The sequence below is a fragment of the Bombus bifarius genome, unplaced genomic scaffold, assembly GCF_011952205.1.
Source record: "Bombus bifarius isolate JDL3187 unplaced genomic scaffold, Bbif_JDL3187 scf7180000008155, whole genome shotgun sequence".
Lineage (NCBI taxonomy): Eukaryota > Metazoa > Arthropoda > Insecta > Hymenoptera > Apidae > Bombus > Bombus bifarius.
Window position 1 is genome coordinate 113,738 of NW_022884479.1, and position 17,688 is coordinate 131,425.

At 32.7% G+C, this 17,688-nt stretch overlaps 3 protein-coding genes across 6 annotated transcripts; 2 read left to right on the plus strand and 1 right to left on the minus strand.

Annotated features, from left to right (window-relative positions):
- Positions 1 to 533: 533 nt before the first annotated feature.
- On the minus strand, positions 534 to 3,930 carry LOC117208689. Of its 4 annotated transcripts, none has more exons than XM_033449976.1 (3): positions 3,066 to 3,219; positions 1,471 to 2,355; positions 534 to 1,386 (listed from the first exon to the last, which is right to left on the minus strand). In XM_033449976.1, exons 2-3 carry the CDS (start codon positions 2,230 to 2,232, stop codon positions 1,072 to 1,074), a joined length of 1,077 nt encoding a protein of 358 aa, XP_033305867.1. In that variant the 5' UTR covers positions 2,233 to 2,355; positions 3,066 to 3,219; the 3' UTR covers positions 534 to 1,071. The 4 variants fall into 4 exon arrangements, with proteins under 4 accessions (XP_033305867.1, XP_033305866.1, XP_033305869.1 ...); XM_033449975.1 differs by lacking the exon at positions 3,066 to 3,219 and adding an exon at positions 2,647 to 2,811; XM_033449978.1 differs by lacking the exon at positions 3,066 to 3,219 and adding an exon at positions 2,589 to 2,607.
- Positions 3,490 to 5,746, plus strand: LOC117208691 (palmitoyltransferase ZDHHC6). Its single transcript, XM_033449979.1, has 7 exons — positions 3,490 to 3,744; positions 4,120 to 4,301; positions 4,370 to 4,454; positions 4,524 to 4,798; positions 4,886 to 5,098; positions 5,192 to 5,379; positions 5,440 to 5,746. The coding sequence occupies exons 1-7, from the start codon at positions 3,690 to 3,692 to the stop codon at positions 5,576 to 5,578; spliced, it is 1,137 nt and encodes a 378-aa protein (XP_033305870.1). The 5' UTR covers positions 3,490 to 3,689; the 3' UTR covers positions 5,579 to 5,746.
- A 1,060-nt stretch (positions 5,747 to 6,806) lies between these two features.
- LOC117208696 (putative defense protein 3) lies at positions 6,807 to 17,437 on the plus strand. The gene is made up of 4 exons (XM_033449987.1): positions 6,807 to 7,161; positions 7,428 to 7,679; positions 11,766 to 11,973; positions 17,033 to 17,437. Exons 2-4 carry the CDS (start codon positions 7,457 to 7,459, stop codon positions 17,094 to 17,096), a joined length of 495 nt encoding a protein of 164 aa, XP_033305878.1. The 5' UTR covers positions 6,807 to 7,161; positions 7,428 to 7,456; the 3' UTR covers positions 17,097 to 17,437.
- The last annotated feature ends 251 nt before the right edge of the window (positions 17,438 to 17,688 follow it).

The following is a 17,688-nucleotide window of genomic DNA, read 5'->3' on the forward strand; positions in this document are numbered from 1 at the left end:
TCTGCGACTGTATAAAATGTATTTATTATTTAGGTTTGACGGTACCATGCTATATTATGCAAGATATATAAATATATATAAATATATATATATTAACTACTTTTAGTTACGGACTTATTACGACAGAGGAGGACTGTATTATAAGCAACTCGTAAATGATCATTTTGCTAACACGATGTTTTAGCAAGGTGCATTACGAGCATTTGTTGCCAATTTATAAAATGCATATTAAATAGGATATAAGCATATTGAGAAAAGAATTTTGCCATCTTACGTTACGCACGCTATTCTTAAATGAACAGTGATAAAAATGTTTTAAAATATTACTATTGAAGAAATTATATGCAAATGCTTGTTTCTACAGGTCATTCGATTTCTTTGATCTTCCTCGAATATATATATATATATAAACGTATCACTTATGTAAGCTATTAAATTTTGATACGAAGTAATTATTATAATTTTATAACTTATTTCAGCAATACATTCAATAAGGAAAAGTTCGTAGGGAAAAAATTTTTTGCATGAGTTTGCAAAGATATATTACATGTTTTTCCTATATAACTAAAAACAAAAAGAAAGATTGTTTTTCTACTGATGCGATTCCATTTGTGGTACAACATAGAAGAAACGCATTGTAAATTGGCAATTAAAGACGTTAACAATACGTGGACGAGGACCGACATGTTACACTATTAAGATACAATCACATGTACGAAGTAAATCTATTCATTGTACTTTACTTTAAAGCTGTATAAACATGTCATTCAAGAGCATAACTGAAATCATGCCAGAGGCATCGATTTTGTTGTTATATTTTTTGAAAATTTGTAGAAACCGCCAAATCCATTGGAAATCTTTATCTGAGAATGTTGATTTTCTGTACTGTCATTTGACGCAATAAAATAAAGTTGAATATTAATATACAAAACTTTTATTCACTCGCTTCAATACTATCCATAATACACTCTACAGTAGCAAAATTATATATTACATCTTTCTAATATTCTTATACTTTTTATTATCACAATTTTATATTAATTAATTATATCCCCTATGTTTATTAAAAGATTATAACTTGTTGTTTATAGAAAAAGAACAATCTGCATAATTGAAATTTGTATTTGTTTCTGGTAAAATGGGTACAATAATTCCATCTGTAAGTCTAGTTACTAGTGGATCTAGAATGTCTTTGTGCATATAATTTGATAATCTTTTAAATATTTGATTTTCAATAAATTCTAATTCTCTTTGAGACGATTTGTACCCATCAACAGTCACAGTTATTATATATATAACATTCTCAACTAAAGGCTTTTCTCTGTCACAAAAATTGTGAAAAGCTTTTAGTGCTTCAGTGTTTATGCTTAATAAATCTTGTATTATCTGAAAAAATATATTCTGATAGAAGTGCTTTTAAATGCAAATTTCACTTAAGAAATAAGAGTAAAGGACCATGTAGATACTCACTATTACTTTTTTTTGTGTAATTCGTTTTCTTAAATTATAAATGACTTGTCCAACATCATTTGGAAAGTCTTTCGGTGTCAATCTTAAATAATCATTATTACCTAAAATTTTGGCACTCAATTGTCCAAGTAATTGAGCTAAACAATTCAAGGTTTTAGTTTCATTTCCAAACAGAATAATAATTGAAGGTTTTGTAGGGGATAAGATTACATCGTATATTCCAGCTGATATATCATTCCAAATATTAGATCTTTGATTATGAAATCGTGTCTGAATTAGCTGTATTGATTTATGCAGTAAGTTATTTATATCAGTAAAATCTGTTTGTTTTGCTTCAGTAGCTCCCTTTAGATTTTCATGAGTTTTTGTTGAAGTATAAATAAGAAATAGAGTTAAACATAAAATAGTAACACAGAAAAAAAATGTGGTATATTTTGGAAAAGACCCATCTGCAGGTTGTTTTTGTGGTTTACATGAGAAAGAACTATTAATGTTAGAAGATTGATTTCCATGAGGGTTATGAGAGCTTCGTTTATGCATCTGCGATCCTATAGGAGAATTACATGGAGTATGAAAAGATTCTTGTAGTACGCTATCTCGTGAAGTATTTACGTTAAGACACCGTTTGGAAATGTTGTAATTACTATTATCTTCATCACTATCATCATCTTTTTCATCGTCATCTTCATCATCGGTATATTGGATATCAGAAATATTACAAATTTCTGAGCCTTGTTGGTTAGTTCTATATATGTTTTTCATTGCCAATGAATTTTTAGAGTCTTTGAAGGAATCGATTTCTTCAATTACTTGTACATCAGTGTTTCTTATGGAACGACGTGCTTTAGGAACAGGTGGTTTAGAAATTTCTATTTGATCATTTGGCTGAAAAGAACATTAACAATATTTCAAATACACATATAACCTTTTGTCATACACGCAAATGTTTATATTCGTTATTTAATCAATAATTATACAGATTATAATATTATAGATTTTTTCATATTTTATCGATCACAAAATATGTATATTATGAACGATAAAATTGAAGATCTTATATTTTCTTAAAAAATATTTGAGCTACCAAGTTTCACTTAATACCACTAATTTATAAATACACTTTATTTAAATATTATTTTTCAGAAGAGCCACTTGTTGAACTAATTTAGACTATACCATTGTGATTGTTTAAAGGTAAAAAATTTTATAATTCTAATTATTTATAATGCAGTTTTATACCACATAACCTATAAGAAAACATTTATATCATATAAAATCATAGAGGAAGTATTTTGATTTTGTTATAAATATACTGAATACTACATTAAACAGTTTTATAGGTTATATTGGTAACCCTGTTACTAGATACATTTATGAGAAAAAAAAATTACAGCACGTAATCTGTAATGGTGATGACTGTTATAGGAATAATTACTTAGATTTACAATGCATATATACTTCTACAGAAAATTATTATAATACTATTTAAACAGACTAATTATTACATATTTCTCTGTTATTACATTATCCTTAATTTCCTTACTAAAGAAATTGACTGTAAATTTTATTATCACAAAATAACTTAGTAGAATTACCTATGATACTAATTTTGTAAAATTATTTAAAATAATGGTAAATAAAACGACAAATACGTATTGAAACTTTGTATGTTCAAGCTCTGATTCAAGTTGGGGAAGATTAGTCGGTAACATTGTATTATACTATTATGTAAAATACTTTTTTACCCCGTTACTGGCACAAAATTTATTTACAACGATGAACACATACATATTCATTTAATGATTCATATTTTAATTATGTTCTATGTACCGGAATATATTGATTCATAATACATATATCAAAATTTATAACAGGTTTCTTGTATACCAAAAGACAAGAGTGCTACTTAAAAAGATTGAACATGTACGAATTTTCTATTAAGGTTTGATAAGTGTATCAATTACTTTATAAAATATATATATTTCTACCGATGAATTATTATACCGTACAAAAGTCATCAATCTTGAAAAATATTCGACATTGGTGCCACCACTGATATGCTGTGCCAACATATATGAATCGTTACGGGATGTGTCGCCGAGAAAAATCTATTCCTACTGATTTTATAAACGATCGCAAGCATTGTTCGTTCGCAGGCGTAACAAATACCTGGTTTTCAGGATTCGAGGAATATTTTAGGATAGTTTTATGGTGACGACATGTGTGTCGATCCGTTAAAGAGAATATGTCATTGGGGTCCACTCACTGCTCTTGGTAGGTCTTTTGTCGAATGCCAAACAATTGAACATTTTTGCTATTCTGAAGTATTAAAAGTGGTAACATACTGTTTCAAATATAATCAGTTTTAGACATGTTACCACTTATAAGAAGAAATTTATTGTAGAAATGTTGTGGGAATAAACTTGACAGATGATTGCTTCCATTTTGTTTTACGTACATCGCAATAAAGTACCGCGAAATTTGAATGCACTTTTGAGATTTTAATTACTTTTCATAATAATTTTTGTAATATACCGCTGTATATACTGTAATATACTACTGAATATATAAATATATTGTTTGAATTAGTTTATGATTTACATTTATTTATATTAATATCGTATTCTTTGACATATTTTTGTGTTTTAGGAATTATAAAGATAATTACTTTGATGACAATACATTGTAGTAGACAGTGGTGGCCACCGCAAGAAAGTTTCTTTGGAGCAGTTAATTTTATTCTTTTCTTTTGTCTTAGTGGCTCTACTCTCTTCCATTTTATTAGTGCTATTTACGAAGGACCTGGATTTCTTCCATTAAAATGGATGCCGGTACCATAATACATTTTTGGATACAGTACAATTTTTTCATACAGAATTTAAAGTGTTTCTTTTTTTAGGGGAAAGTAACAGATACCCAATATTTACAATATTGTTCTGTTTGCGAAGGGTACAAAGCACCAAGATCTCATCATTGCAGAAAGTGTAAGATTTTATATCATTAAATGAATCTGATAGTCTATGTAACATAATGAATTTATTTTTTATTTGTAGGTGGTCGTTGTGTTATGAAAATGGATCACCATTGCCCATGGATAAATAATTGTGTAGGACATTACAATCATTGTCATTTTACAGCATTTTTAGCAAGTGCGGTTGGTGGGTGTTGTGTTTCCACATTTACGCTAGTTTCTTGGGTGATGACTGTATTATCATTGAAACCATTATCATTTCCACCACCTTCTATATTTATTCTGATATTAGTTATCTTCAGTATCGGCTTGTCAATCGGTGTTATTCTTGCTGTTGGAACATTGCTTTATTTTCAAGTAAGATTATTATATTCTACGGTTAAATTGATATTTACATAAGATCATTTATGTCGTTATGATATTAATTATCTGTATTTTTTACAGCTACTATCTATAATAAAAAATAGAACGGAAATAGAAGCTTGGATTTCAGAGAAGGCTCATTATCGAAGATTTGGAACTAGAGACAAATTTGTTTATCCATACTCAAAAGGATGGCGTTTTAATTTACGGCAAGTTCTTACATGGGATTGTACACCAGTAGGTGATGGAATTCATTGGCCTGTTGTCGAAGGTTGTGACCAGTATACTTTAACGGTAATGTCATATACATTATTTTCTAAGTAAATATATTTTTTTATTGTATAGCTCATAAAAATCTAACACGCGATTGTTTCTATAATATTTCAGCGGGAACAATTAGCTCAGAAAAAAGATAAACGAAAGAGAGCTAAGACTTATAGAGTTATAGAAGAAGCATATGGATCGCGTTTACCATTAACACACGGTTGGGGTGTACTTTGTCATCCACCTTGCACCGATGAACCCCGTATTAAGCTCAAAGTTGGAGATATCGTAATCGTAACGCGGTGGAGAAAGTATGTTCACATAAAAAACTATTATTACTTATGAAAATGTTTAATCGATAAATCTTGTAGATACTGGTTATTTGGAGAGAAGAAGCAAAACGAGGAGAACGAGAAGCAAGTACGAACTCGTGGTTGGTTCCCACGGCCTTGTGCCATTGAAGTGATTGAGAACGAAGCATATTCCTCCGCCTTAACAAAATCAGATTAAAACATTCCTTCTCCGTGTAGAGATTTTATAGAGCATTTATGAATGTACCATTGAACAAACGGGAATATTTTTATCTAGTGTCTTGTATGTAAGTGTTTACGATGGATGAGTGTCTTTAAAAATTGTAATGATTTAATATGGAAGAAATTTTTTTTAGAACAACTAACATTTGAAGTACCAGTTACTATATTTATTACGTAAGCGAAGAGATTAAATTACGTTTAAAGTTAATTTGCACAAAGCAAGATTTTATTGTACTTTTTCATTTCTTTTTTTTCTTTTTATATGAATATATTTGTGATAATATGTATTTAAAATATATGCAGAATGTAAAATTTTACTACATTTTTGTATATGAACGTTTAGTAACGGGAACTGTGTTTAATATACAACTACGTGTAAATATTTTGCCACCGTTATTACTGTTGTAAATAACACTTTCGTTATTTGTGCAACAGTGACTTATCCATTTATCGAGTGGCATTTTTTAATTCATCTGGTACAAAAGATTTCAATAATATAGATTCGTAATTTGTCATTCGTAGTGATTAACTTATTCTTCGAATAATTATAAAATAATACATTTCATCGAATTACATTTTTATGAATTTTGTAATCAATGAATAAATGTTTCGCTGAAAACCGTGTTTGCGCGACTTTTATTTTAGCAAAACTAGTCGCGTATATTTTTATACTTTACATTGTGTCGACCTAAGGAGCTCGTGGAAAATCAATAACACTGTGAAAAGTAACACTGATCGACGGAGTACATCATAGCTTTGTACAAATACTACGTTAAGCTGCGTGATACATTTTTCCACGAATCAATTTAATAGGGTACAAAAATGACATGCGATGCAGGCACGTGCCCCTTGCACATTCTCCTATGTATTTTATTACTTTTAATCGATACAACTCGAAGCCCGTAATACGCAACGTTACAGTATGCAATATTTCTAAAGAGTTTAACTACGATTCAACGAAGTAGCCTTACTTCTACAAAATTAAAAATACTTCCAAACGAAAATATTTTCATTATTCACGAATAAAATTGGGTCACTGGAGATATTATCCAACGGGATAAAAACAGGACATTCTTACTTTGGCACAAAATTAAATATATATTCAAATAGAAATGTTTCTATCGCTAACGAACCGATTTTTATTCGATTAAAAAAATACATTTTCAAATATTTTTCATCTGCATCAAGAGATATTTTTCTAAAAGATATAGAGGCCAAGATATCGAATCGACGAACACGTGAATCTATAGGTTTTACATCTCCAGCATCATACTTTCGAAAATTTGTAACCCACTGAGCTGTTCCTTCGAAAGTGGGAAGGATTAAACGCGAAGGATATCGAAACACGATTCGCAGTCAGCTGCAGAGTCAACGAAGGGATCGAAGTGAAAGTGACAATTAGCAAAGGTGAATTGTGCCAGCCTTTTATGATTCCATGGTGGGATCTGGCCACGTTTGAGTTACTCGCAGGAGGTCGAGTGGTGCAGTTCCCTTCCAGTCATTCTACCTCCAACACGATCATTTTTAATTTTACGTTCTTTTCTTATTAATCTAATCGTAGTAAGTGTCTTTCAATTTCCTTACTATTTTCCTCAAATTATTAAGGACAAAAGGGATACTTAAATACCTAATGCTCCTTTTTTCTTCTTTTTTTTTTCTAAATTATATTGTCTAAATATTTTGTCAGACGTATCAAATCATACGTCTTAATATATCTGAAAATAATTTTAACTATTCCAAAATAATAATTTCAATTCACAAATTCTTTCCAAGCAGCCGAAAACTTCATTACTATCCTCGTTAATGCAAAAATCTAATACCGTCAGGAGCGCAAGAGGAGCGTCAAAAGACGAACATGAGCTTGATCAAGAGGAACGTGACGTTTGGTACATTGATCGCGCTTTCTTTGGTGTTCGTCGTGTACAGTTTCCCTGACGGTGCACCGGTGGATACTTGCGTGAAGCCATCGAAAGCCAACGAACCTAATCATGGCCAAGCGAAGTCGCAGTCCGTACAATCGAGTCCTTACGCTTTTACCGCCTCGTCGTCGCAATACGGTCCTGGATCTCAGATTACTGGTACGTTATCCGTCTCTTAACGAATCGTTCTTTACGTTTTTGCTCATTTAAAGTGCCCATAAGTGCGCACTCAACTAATTACCACGTAAATTGGAAAATAAGAAAAATAAGAAACAAGACTACAATCAAACAATTTTTCTCCCGTTTGTAAAAAGAATTCAGTCGCAGTACGCATTGTTCTTCACAAAAGCTGATAAACTACTTAGCGAAGAAGAAGAAAATCGTTTCTCCAAAAAGGAAACGAGAGAATCTTATTTCCTTCGAAAGGGGTGAAACGAGATAGTTGGACGTTTCGTCGCAAACAATTTCCCTTGTATTTTGTCGAAAAATTAGCGATACAGGGCGAGAACGATCGAATAGGAAAAGAATAACGGGACGAAGCCGATATAGGGAACAATCGATCCAATCAACGTGGATAACTCGAAACGCGTCTAAACGCTAACAATCGCGTATTTTGCGGTTCGGTCCGGTTCTGCATGTTCAATCATCGGAATAATAGCGTGAATCGTCTACGGGTGAAAAATACGTTTCTATGTAGACTTCGTCGAACACCAGCGAAATTACGTGCCTAAAATCCCTCTTATTCAGCCAACCTGTCGTGCGACGAAACGTTAGATCAAACTCACGTTCGAGTTTAACGTTTGCGTTAAACTTGCCTCACCTTCATAGTTTATCACGATTAAATGACAGTTTCCTGAGTCACAAAATCGGTCTTCGAATTTCCGATCTCCGATGGAAATTTTGTAGGAACGCGAGAGAAATTTTTAGCTACGGTACTGCATTTTTTACTGTTCAAAGTTTAATGTCTGCAAGATGAATATTGATAAAATTTTCGACGAACAACGGACGCAGGATTTGCAGTGAAAGTAAAGATTTTTGCGGCGCTTCATCGAAGATTTCCATCGACGATCAAAGGGAGACAAACAATTTGATAAGAATTTGTTATATCGATGAATATTAATCGTAAGAACTAAGATGTGGAGAAGCTTGGTGAAAGCTTATTGGAATATTTTAATGACAACGGCGTTTCTATAACGATATAGACGAATCGAATAAATTGAAAATCTAAAAAAGAATCGAAGAAACGGCTAGTGTCGTTTGATCGAACTAATCTTTAGGGTAGTCGGGTATGAAATTCGAATTTTTACTTTCTTATTATTCGTACTACTAGTAAAAAACGCGTGATAACAACGTACAATTTCATGAAATAGAAAGTAAAAATAAAAAGCACAATTTCTGAAAATGATTCATAACGAAGTTTACGAGTTGACAAGAATTTTTTACCCTCAGATCGAGAGTCTTGTTAGCAGGTTGATTAATTTGCCAAGTAATTTCGTGCACGTACATAGAAACCGGAAGTAACATATTTTGCAACCATGCAGCTCGATAAGTATGGAGCCAGGCTAAGGTTTGCGAGGTTCCCCAGCTGCAGTTTTCTCATTCGACTTAACACGCTTGCACGAAAAAAGAAATACGCGCTAGCCTGACCTGACTTTGCCTGGTTAAATCTAAAGCACGCATTCTAGAATGCAAGCAACTCGCCTACGTGTCCTTCTATTCGTAGAACCTATGTAGAATGCGAGACTGACTTGCCTCGCGTTTAAACAAAATACAATTATACGACGATTCTTCTCGTTTCTCATCTTCCATTTATGGTTGAACGATCGAACAGGAATTTTTACACAATTTACGATCATTTGTCGAGTAATTTCTGTTATTTTAATGCTCGTTGTTCACTTTGAATGTTCTAATTTACACGTTTTGAACGCACCTTATGTCACGTCGTTTTATTTGTTATACAACGACAGAGAAAAGATATCTCCTGTCTTCTGATAATCCAATTTGCTGTTAATTACTTTTTATAAAATTGAATATGGTATTTCAATTGTATAATTTTAAACTTTGTATAGCGTGTTGTAGTAAGTTGGTCCATCGTTGCTTCCACTTCTTTGAAAATAAAACACGCTTTTGAAATACATAGCTTCGATGATCTTTTTTTTTTCACTTTTTAATTCACTCTTGTTACACGCTGTCTATTGTAAATTGAAATTAAGTTCGAAACCTCGCTCAGTACCGAGCGACCAGCGTATCGTAGCAACTTCGTCTTTTTCTTTTTGGTCATCCTAATTGTGTTCTTTGTACAACGTCGCCTTTGTACACCGACTCTAATACCGTGTATCGATCAGAAGCGAAAGAAGAAAAAAGTTGTGTGTGGACAGAATAGAAGATTACCGTGTCGATGGAAAGGGAGTGGCACGAACACTACATTCTAATTTTGCCAATCAATAACGAAGTTATTTATCCGATTTAATATTACATAGTAGATACAGTTACTATAGGATATAGTTATTTATTATTCATCAAGCTTGATATACACGTGTGTTCGTAACTTTGTGATTTTACCTTCGGCGTGAAAATCACAAAATTTAACGAAAGATTAAACAATTATACAAAACGTACGAAAATTTCGTTCGTTCATTGCTCCAATAGAGTCCAAACGTTATTTCGTTTTCGTTCGAAAGACCGTAACTCACTTGACAGCAAAGATTTTGAATTTATTCTAAATTCCGTAAATAAATAGTATATTTCTGTAGAAAAAAGCACGATGTTGAAACGTTAAATAGAAAAATATCAAATGTAAATATTACTCTTTTATTTATCTCACTTTGCTGATATTAAATTTATATTTCAAAAATGAATATTGCATATTCTGTTGAGAAGGAGAGAAACGAGCTTTTCAGATTAAAATAAATATTAAATTTATTTAAATATTCAAGTTGTCGTTTAATCAACAATGTTTCATTTATATCAACATTTGTATGTTAGATTGAACGTCAGAGATCGTTCGATCGCAATTGATGAAACAGAGGGGAAAAGAACAAGGGAAGATAACGGGGTTCGACTATGAATATAATTGAGGTATTGACCTTTCTCTTTTATCACAAGCAGAGATATTAAGGCGAGATATTAAGGAACTGGTTCCTTTCGAATGTCTTAGAATATTCGAGGATGAGAAAGCCGGAATGAAATAGGGTGCCGTGAGGGAGGCGTAAACGAATAGTGGTCGAAACGAATCCCAAGGTCTACGTCCTGTTTACGTTCTCGGAGAAAATAAGCTTCCTGCTTCCTACTGCTGAAAGTTTCGTTCACGTTTTCCTGTTACTTCCTTAGCAATTTCCTCAAGTTGTTTTATAGTACATATTCTCTCTTTATTTTCTTCTTTTTTATCATTCAATCTTATCGATAAATGTAGAATAATATACGAATCACGGTTGCGATTGTGATTATTCTTCGTCATTCTAATATTCATACTATGCAGCTATTCTCTTATCTTCAAGAAATTTTTTCACACGGTGTAAAAATGTTAAAAGGTCTTGAATCGTAAATTGTCAACGAATTTCTTTTTTTTGGGGACTTTTATATTATATTTTTATATCGTTTCTATTTCCCTTACCTTCTATTCGCTATGAATGGCAAGCTAGCAACGAACGCAGTGTCTTAGAGGAAATAATCGATTTTTTCATTCTACAAGTAAAATTTATGAAACAGAATCTCCCCGATCTTGGCAAGAAGCATCTAAAAAATATCACCGCGTTAAACTACAATTTTTATTACATCGCATTTTCTTAGTATAATAATAACACAGCATGCCCCGTACATTCATTTTGTCCACTTCACATATACATACAGTTGGTATGCTAAGCTTCTAAAAATTCCGGAAAAATTTCTACCTACCTACCAACGTATCCGCTTTATCGTCCAACAAATTCCTACACAAGTTGTTAACAGATTTCCTTCATAACAACCAACCATTTACTCAAGCAGCAAAATTGAATGTTAAACTTCGTTGGTGTATCCAAATGGAACTATAAATGCTAAAAAAAAATCGTTTTACAAAAAATATGTGCGGATTAATTGGTCCACCTACGAGAAATCACATTCTCCAACATCCCTTCTTACATTCGTCGATCGTCCTTTCTATGTTTACTTCCCTCCTTTGTGTTCCTCGGCAACCCACACTCACGGACAATATCATCAAACTGTCCCTGGAGATTGAGTTCTCCAGTGAACCGAATGTTTTTCCAGTGACCATCAGCGGCTCGTCGTTCAAGGGATTCTTCCTGCAGGCACGTGACCCCGATACAGACAACTGGATCGGTTCCTGGGCGCAAACCGACAACACGAATACCCACCCCGAGTGCAGTGCCGTGACACACGCCGATCCTTACGTGAAACAGCACGCCACTCTTATCTGGAATGCGCCACCGAACGCCCGTGGACGCGTGTACTTCACGTGAGTGCCAATTTTCTTCGTACGGGCAAGATAAACCGCACTAACGCGGTTTGCCTTGCAAATCGATCACTCTGATAGAATTTTAGAGCCAGCCGCGGAGAGTCGCGTGGATGATGTTCGGAATTGCGGAGAATCGCATTGCGTACGTTTCGTATCGCTGTACTTGGAATTTCGGGAATATTCTCATACGTTGGATTAACAGTTGCAGGATGCTTTTACAGCAGAAGTTTTTGAAATCGAGTTCTGCGACATTTTGAACGAGGTGGAACCTTTTGAAACTAAGTTACTGTGTATTTTTACAGCGGAACTTTCTGTAGCCGTGCTTCGCGATATTTATTGCAGTGAAACTTTCTGATGGCCAGTTTCGGAAAGAAAAGAGTCATCGCTGTTTTACGAGTCGTTTTGTATTTAATTTGTAAAATTGATTTGCTCTGGTAGGAAATTTTGTTAGGGTTACGTAAAGGAATTTATTTATCCAGCATTGATTTGCAACCTGTAAAATTTCGTTAATCGTGGAGTTATTCGATTTTAGTATAATAGTATAATAATTTCTGATAGTCATTCTACGTTCGTTGATATACGAATAAGTCTCAATAATGCTTCATTCAAGCGTCACGTACTCTATCATAGATTAGCAGAAGAATCGACATAAATTTCCATTGCTGCCAAGCTTAATTTAGACACGTTTATTATAAACGACAAGCATGCGCCGAGTATAATTTATGGTAATTGGTTGCACTTTGGTGAAGGGAAATATTTGTAAATTCTTCCCCGTGGAATGCAATCTACTCGCAAGATTGCGTCACTCTTATCGTAAACGAAACGATATCATTTGTTGCGCTTAAAACGAGAACGGGTACAAGCTATTATAATGCAGTTACAAAATAACATGATCATTTATTCACCGTACTATGACTTCTGAATATTTCTTAATCCCCGTATCGTTCCTTTAAAAACTGTTTCTTTTATCAAAGAAATATAGTGAAATTATTATTAATATCTTTACTGTTTCTATTTCCTGCATTTATATTAAAAAGAAAATTAAATTGTTATTTAGAATTGATATAAAAAATTCTCACATACAGGGTGGTTGGTAACTGGTGGTACAAGCGGAAAGGGGTGATTCTACGCGAAAAAAGAAGTCGAAAATATAGAATAAAAATTTTTCGTTTGAGGCTTTGTTTTCGAGAAAATCGACTTTGGATTTTCTTGAGCGGATCTCACTGTAGATCGTTGTCTCGATGGAAAAATTAAAAAAAATTTTTATTCTATATTTTCGACTTCTTTTTTCGCGTAGAATCATCCCCTTTCCGCTTGTACCACCAGTTACCAACCACCCTGTATATAAAATCTTTGGATCCTTCTTCACTCACTGTGAACGAAAGATCGTCGAACGATAGAAATTAGTCGTAATCGAGTTTTGGAAAATACTGAAAAATAAATTGAGAAATAAATAATACGAACAACATGAAACAATCTTAACAACTTTACTGGTGCCAAAAAGTTCACGATATCGGATCACAAAATTAGGAGGATAATGAAAGAGAAACTAAAATCGGAGTGGTGATTATCAGCCACACCCTCTAGGGATAATAATACCTTGTGTTGTACTTAGTTTTTGATGTTTGTCAAAGAGTTCATCGTTGCAGTCCTCAAATTAAATGTAATTGTTCGCAAAGTCTTTACCAAAGCATTAGCCAATGTCAGACTACTAATTGGGCTTAACAGTATCTTCGTTCTTAATGGATAGTATCCGTTTTAATAGATCACAGACTTTTTAATAAATTTATTTATCCAAGTTATTTATAAAGTTATTTATCCAATTCCCGAATAATAAAAATGTTCGTATAAAATAATTAAGAAACAGGGGGGGAGATAATTTTTATCGTTAGTTTCTAATTATCGTTTAATGTTTCAAATTTCAAAATTGAGCTTACGCGTGTCTGTAAAATAGCTCACAGAAAAATGTTAATAATCTTCATTGCTTATGCGAATTTTACAAAAATTCTACTTGACGTAATGAGAAAAATATAGAAATTTAATTTCGTCATGTCATTTTTTAATATTCCAAAGTTTCATTTAATTGAATTTGTGCGCATCATTCATAGATCACTGGCATTTTAACAATCTCCATATATTGAGCGTTTCTTTCGTTAAATATTTTTAATATAAAGATTTCATTAGACATAATCAGAAAGATGTAAAAAAAAATAATATGCCTTGTGAAAGTCATATTGCCTTAAAATTTCTAATTACTTTTTAGAATCGTTTATTTTGTATTATTTCAACTTTGACGTTCCTCTTTTTCAACTCATCTGCATTTCGGTGGTTGGTAGATCCCGATAGCAACTGTTGCAAATTAAGCCATTCTATGTGAATATTTAATACAGCAAGCACCACGGGATTCTTAGCTTCAAAAGAAATTTCTTTTGCCTCGCAAATAATTAATCTACTGTGACAATAATTTACGACCAATGTCCCCATTAGTTACCAGAGGAACACGTTGGTAGGAAGCGTTAAACTTCCAAGCCAGGCTAATTAATTAATTTTAGCCACGGGTTTTTACCCGTTGGGACTTGAACAATCTACTCGCGGTTTCCTGTGGTCCAAATAGAAAAACTTCCATTTTTCTTCAGTTTCCTACGTAAGTCGTGCACTCAAAGTCATAAAGAAACATTCATTTTCTCAACATGCAAAAGAATCGCGTTGGATAAAGTTAAAGGGAAAGAATTAGTTAATTCGATTTTAATTCATCCAGAGAATTATGTTCTGTTAAATTGCAATTATATTTCAGTGAAAAAGTACATTATCTAAATAGTAATAATTTATCTCTTGAAGTGAATTATATTTACTCGTTTCTTTTCATTTGATTCATCGGGAAAATTAAATTTGTCGAACTGAAATTAAAAAAAGAGACCCAACCCTAATCTCGATTCTTTAAAGCGTGATCGTATTAATTCGTAAAGCAAAGTTATATTCGTCAAATTGCGGTGTATTCCAATTTTCTAATTTTCCAATTCATCAGGAAAGTGAACATCTTAAATGTATGTTTATTATTATTTACTAAATTACAACCCTTTCGTTGTACACATTAGCCGAATTAAAAGGAAAATTTCCATAATTCCGTATTTCCAATTTTCTAAATTGCAATTACTCTTTGCAATGTCCAGCTTCTGTCGAAAATCTCTTCACCAAATTGCGACGCTCTTGTGCATCACATTCTGAAATTGAATTAATCCAATTAAAATGTAAAATAAAAAAAAATTTGTGTCATCGATTATCCTGGGAAATAAATTCCAATATTTCATAGGAGGATCTCCATTAATTTCGTATTTGCAATTTCCCAACTTGTAATTCCTTTCTATTCGATTTTGACAAATTTACGTTCACCGAACTGCAATGATCTCGTTATTCGCCTTCACGTTATATCGTATCGCGAAATTATATCACTGAAATCGAAATCGAAAATGTGGCCTTCATTAGGTACTAATTATCTTGGAAAATAGAGTTCACTAAGTTACGACGTGGATGAAGGATTTCCATTCGACAGGGGATAACGTAATAAGATTAATTGTATGCTGCTGGCCAGTGGAAATAATCGTTTCCGCCGCGCGATTGCTCGCGAATACGCGTGTACACGGCAGGCTTGCTAATAAACCATCGAATTTCCAGGGAATATTACAGGTCAGAAGGTTCGCATGCCGGGCTGAAAGGTAACGGATGAATCGTTCTAGCTCGTTGCGGTCCCTCGTTTGAAATACCACGTTGAATCGTTTTACAGCACAGAAACTTCTACTTTTTTTCTTTTTACCTTTCCTTTACCTTTTTCATACGAGCATGGGAAAGCCCGACTCGTAAGTGGTGTAGTTTTAAATTTGTTCTTCACCCTCGCGTATCCCAGCAGTATACGGATTTTGAAAAAAGAAAAAAAAAAAAAAGAGGGAAAGGACGCGTTCGTTCAGTGAAGTTTAAAACATCAACTTCGAGCGTTTTCTTTTGTTCGATCAATATTTTACTTGTTACGCTTGTAGCGTTAATGCGATGTTTTCGTCGCATCCTATTTATACGGTTAGTGTATTTAATGTTATCGATGTTAATAAGAAAATAATTCTGTATTTGTATTATTTTTGGTATATGGATGTTACAATTTCAATTATTATTTTATGTTGGTATATTATCTAAACGCAAAAGACAGCTTCTTTAATCGTTATTCCGCACATCGGTAAATACCACTTATGTTCTTAATTTTCTGCCGCAAAACGCTATTGATATTAATATTAACGATTTCGTTTTCATTCTTTGGATCTGTTTTCATTATTTCACAGGAACAGTTCTGTCGTTGGATTAGTACCGTTCTTAGGTTCCTGAACCGTAGGAGTAGCTGACGCGTGGCTGACCATTAAAGACCCAATCTCCTTAATAGTATCTCTGATACACGTATCTCGAAGACAATGAAAGAAAACGTATTTCCATTGATCTTCTTATTTTTATACAGCTCAGTGGTTAAAAAATCGTAAAGATATATATATATAGAATGTAAGGATACTTTAAGAGATATGATAAATTCATGAAGTTTTTTAGAAAGATCAATGGTATATAGCTAATCTTGTGGCAATCAATATTTCTAAAAATATAAAAGAGTATAATTAGATTGGTGTGAAATCAAGATGGATTTGATCATAAAAAGAAGTTTGTGATAATACAAAATTGATCGACAGCGTATCAAACGTACTAAAAAAAAAAAAAAAAATGCTTCTCTACTCTGTAAAGGACAAAATACGTGACTTATGGTATTTTTCCTCTAGCTTGCGTGTTTTAAGTATAGTATTAACAATAAAACACGATTTTTATTAGCTATCGTTATACTTACGATCCTCTGAATTATATCGCAAACGAAATGATACACGACACGATATTTTACATGTGAAATGTGGATGTTATAAACTCGCCAAAGAATGCCGAGATATCTCAATCTAAAAGCACCTAAGACCCTTAATCTTTGACCATTTACTTTAAATTACGGTATTTAATTTGATATTTCTGATTTTTCTGATTACAGAGGCACCATTTTGAAGGAGTACGCGACTTACTGGTCCAATCTGGTAGCCACAACGAAGAATTGAAGATCTCTACTAATTTCTAAGTTCAAAAGTACTATACTCTGGAACTAATAATCGTATTCGATTCTTCGAAAGATCTTGCTTTTGCGTCGAAAGCATAGTGATTCATAAATGAACGGAGAGAAGCGGTGACATCGGAACGCCCAAGAACATCGTAAAATACGAAGAAACATGTATTTTGTACTATCTTGTATATTGTATATTGATCTATTTTATTGTAAGAAAGAAAGAACGATTTTAAATATAAAATCACAAAAATTCACGATTTTGTATATCCTAGCTATATTAATCTATTTTTTTTATAAACAGAAACTAAGATATTAACTGTCAAATAATACAAACTTTTTATATTGCTTATATATATTGACCTATCTTGTAATAAGAAAAAACGTTAAATACAAAATCATCGAAATTTACACGATCTTGTATATTGATCTATATTTCTTCTAAGAAGAAAATAGTTTCTAATATAAAATCGCAAGAGTTTACACATTTATGTCTTTCTTCGCCTCGTAGAAGAAGTTGAACTTTCGTTGTTCATGAAATATTGATGATGTTGTTCCAGTCGGTTCTTTTTCTGTTAGTCTGTGGAAGC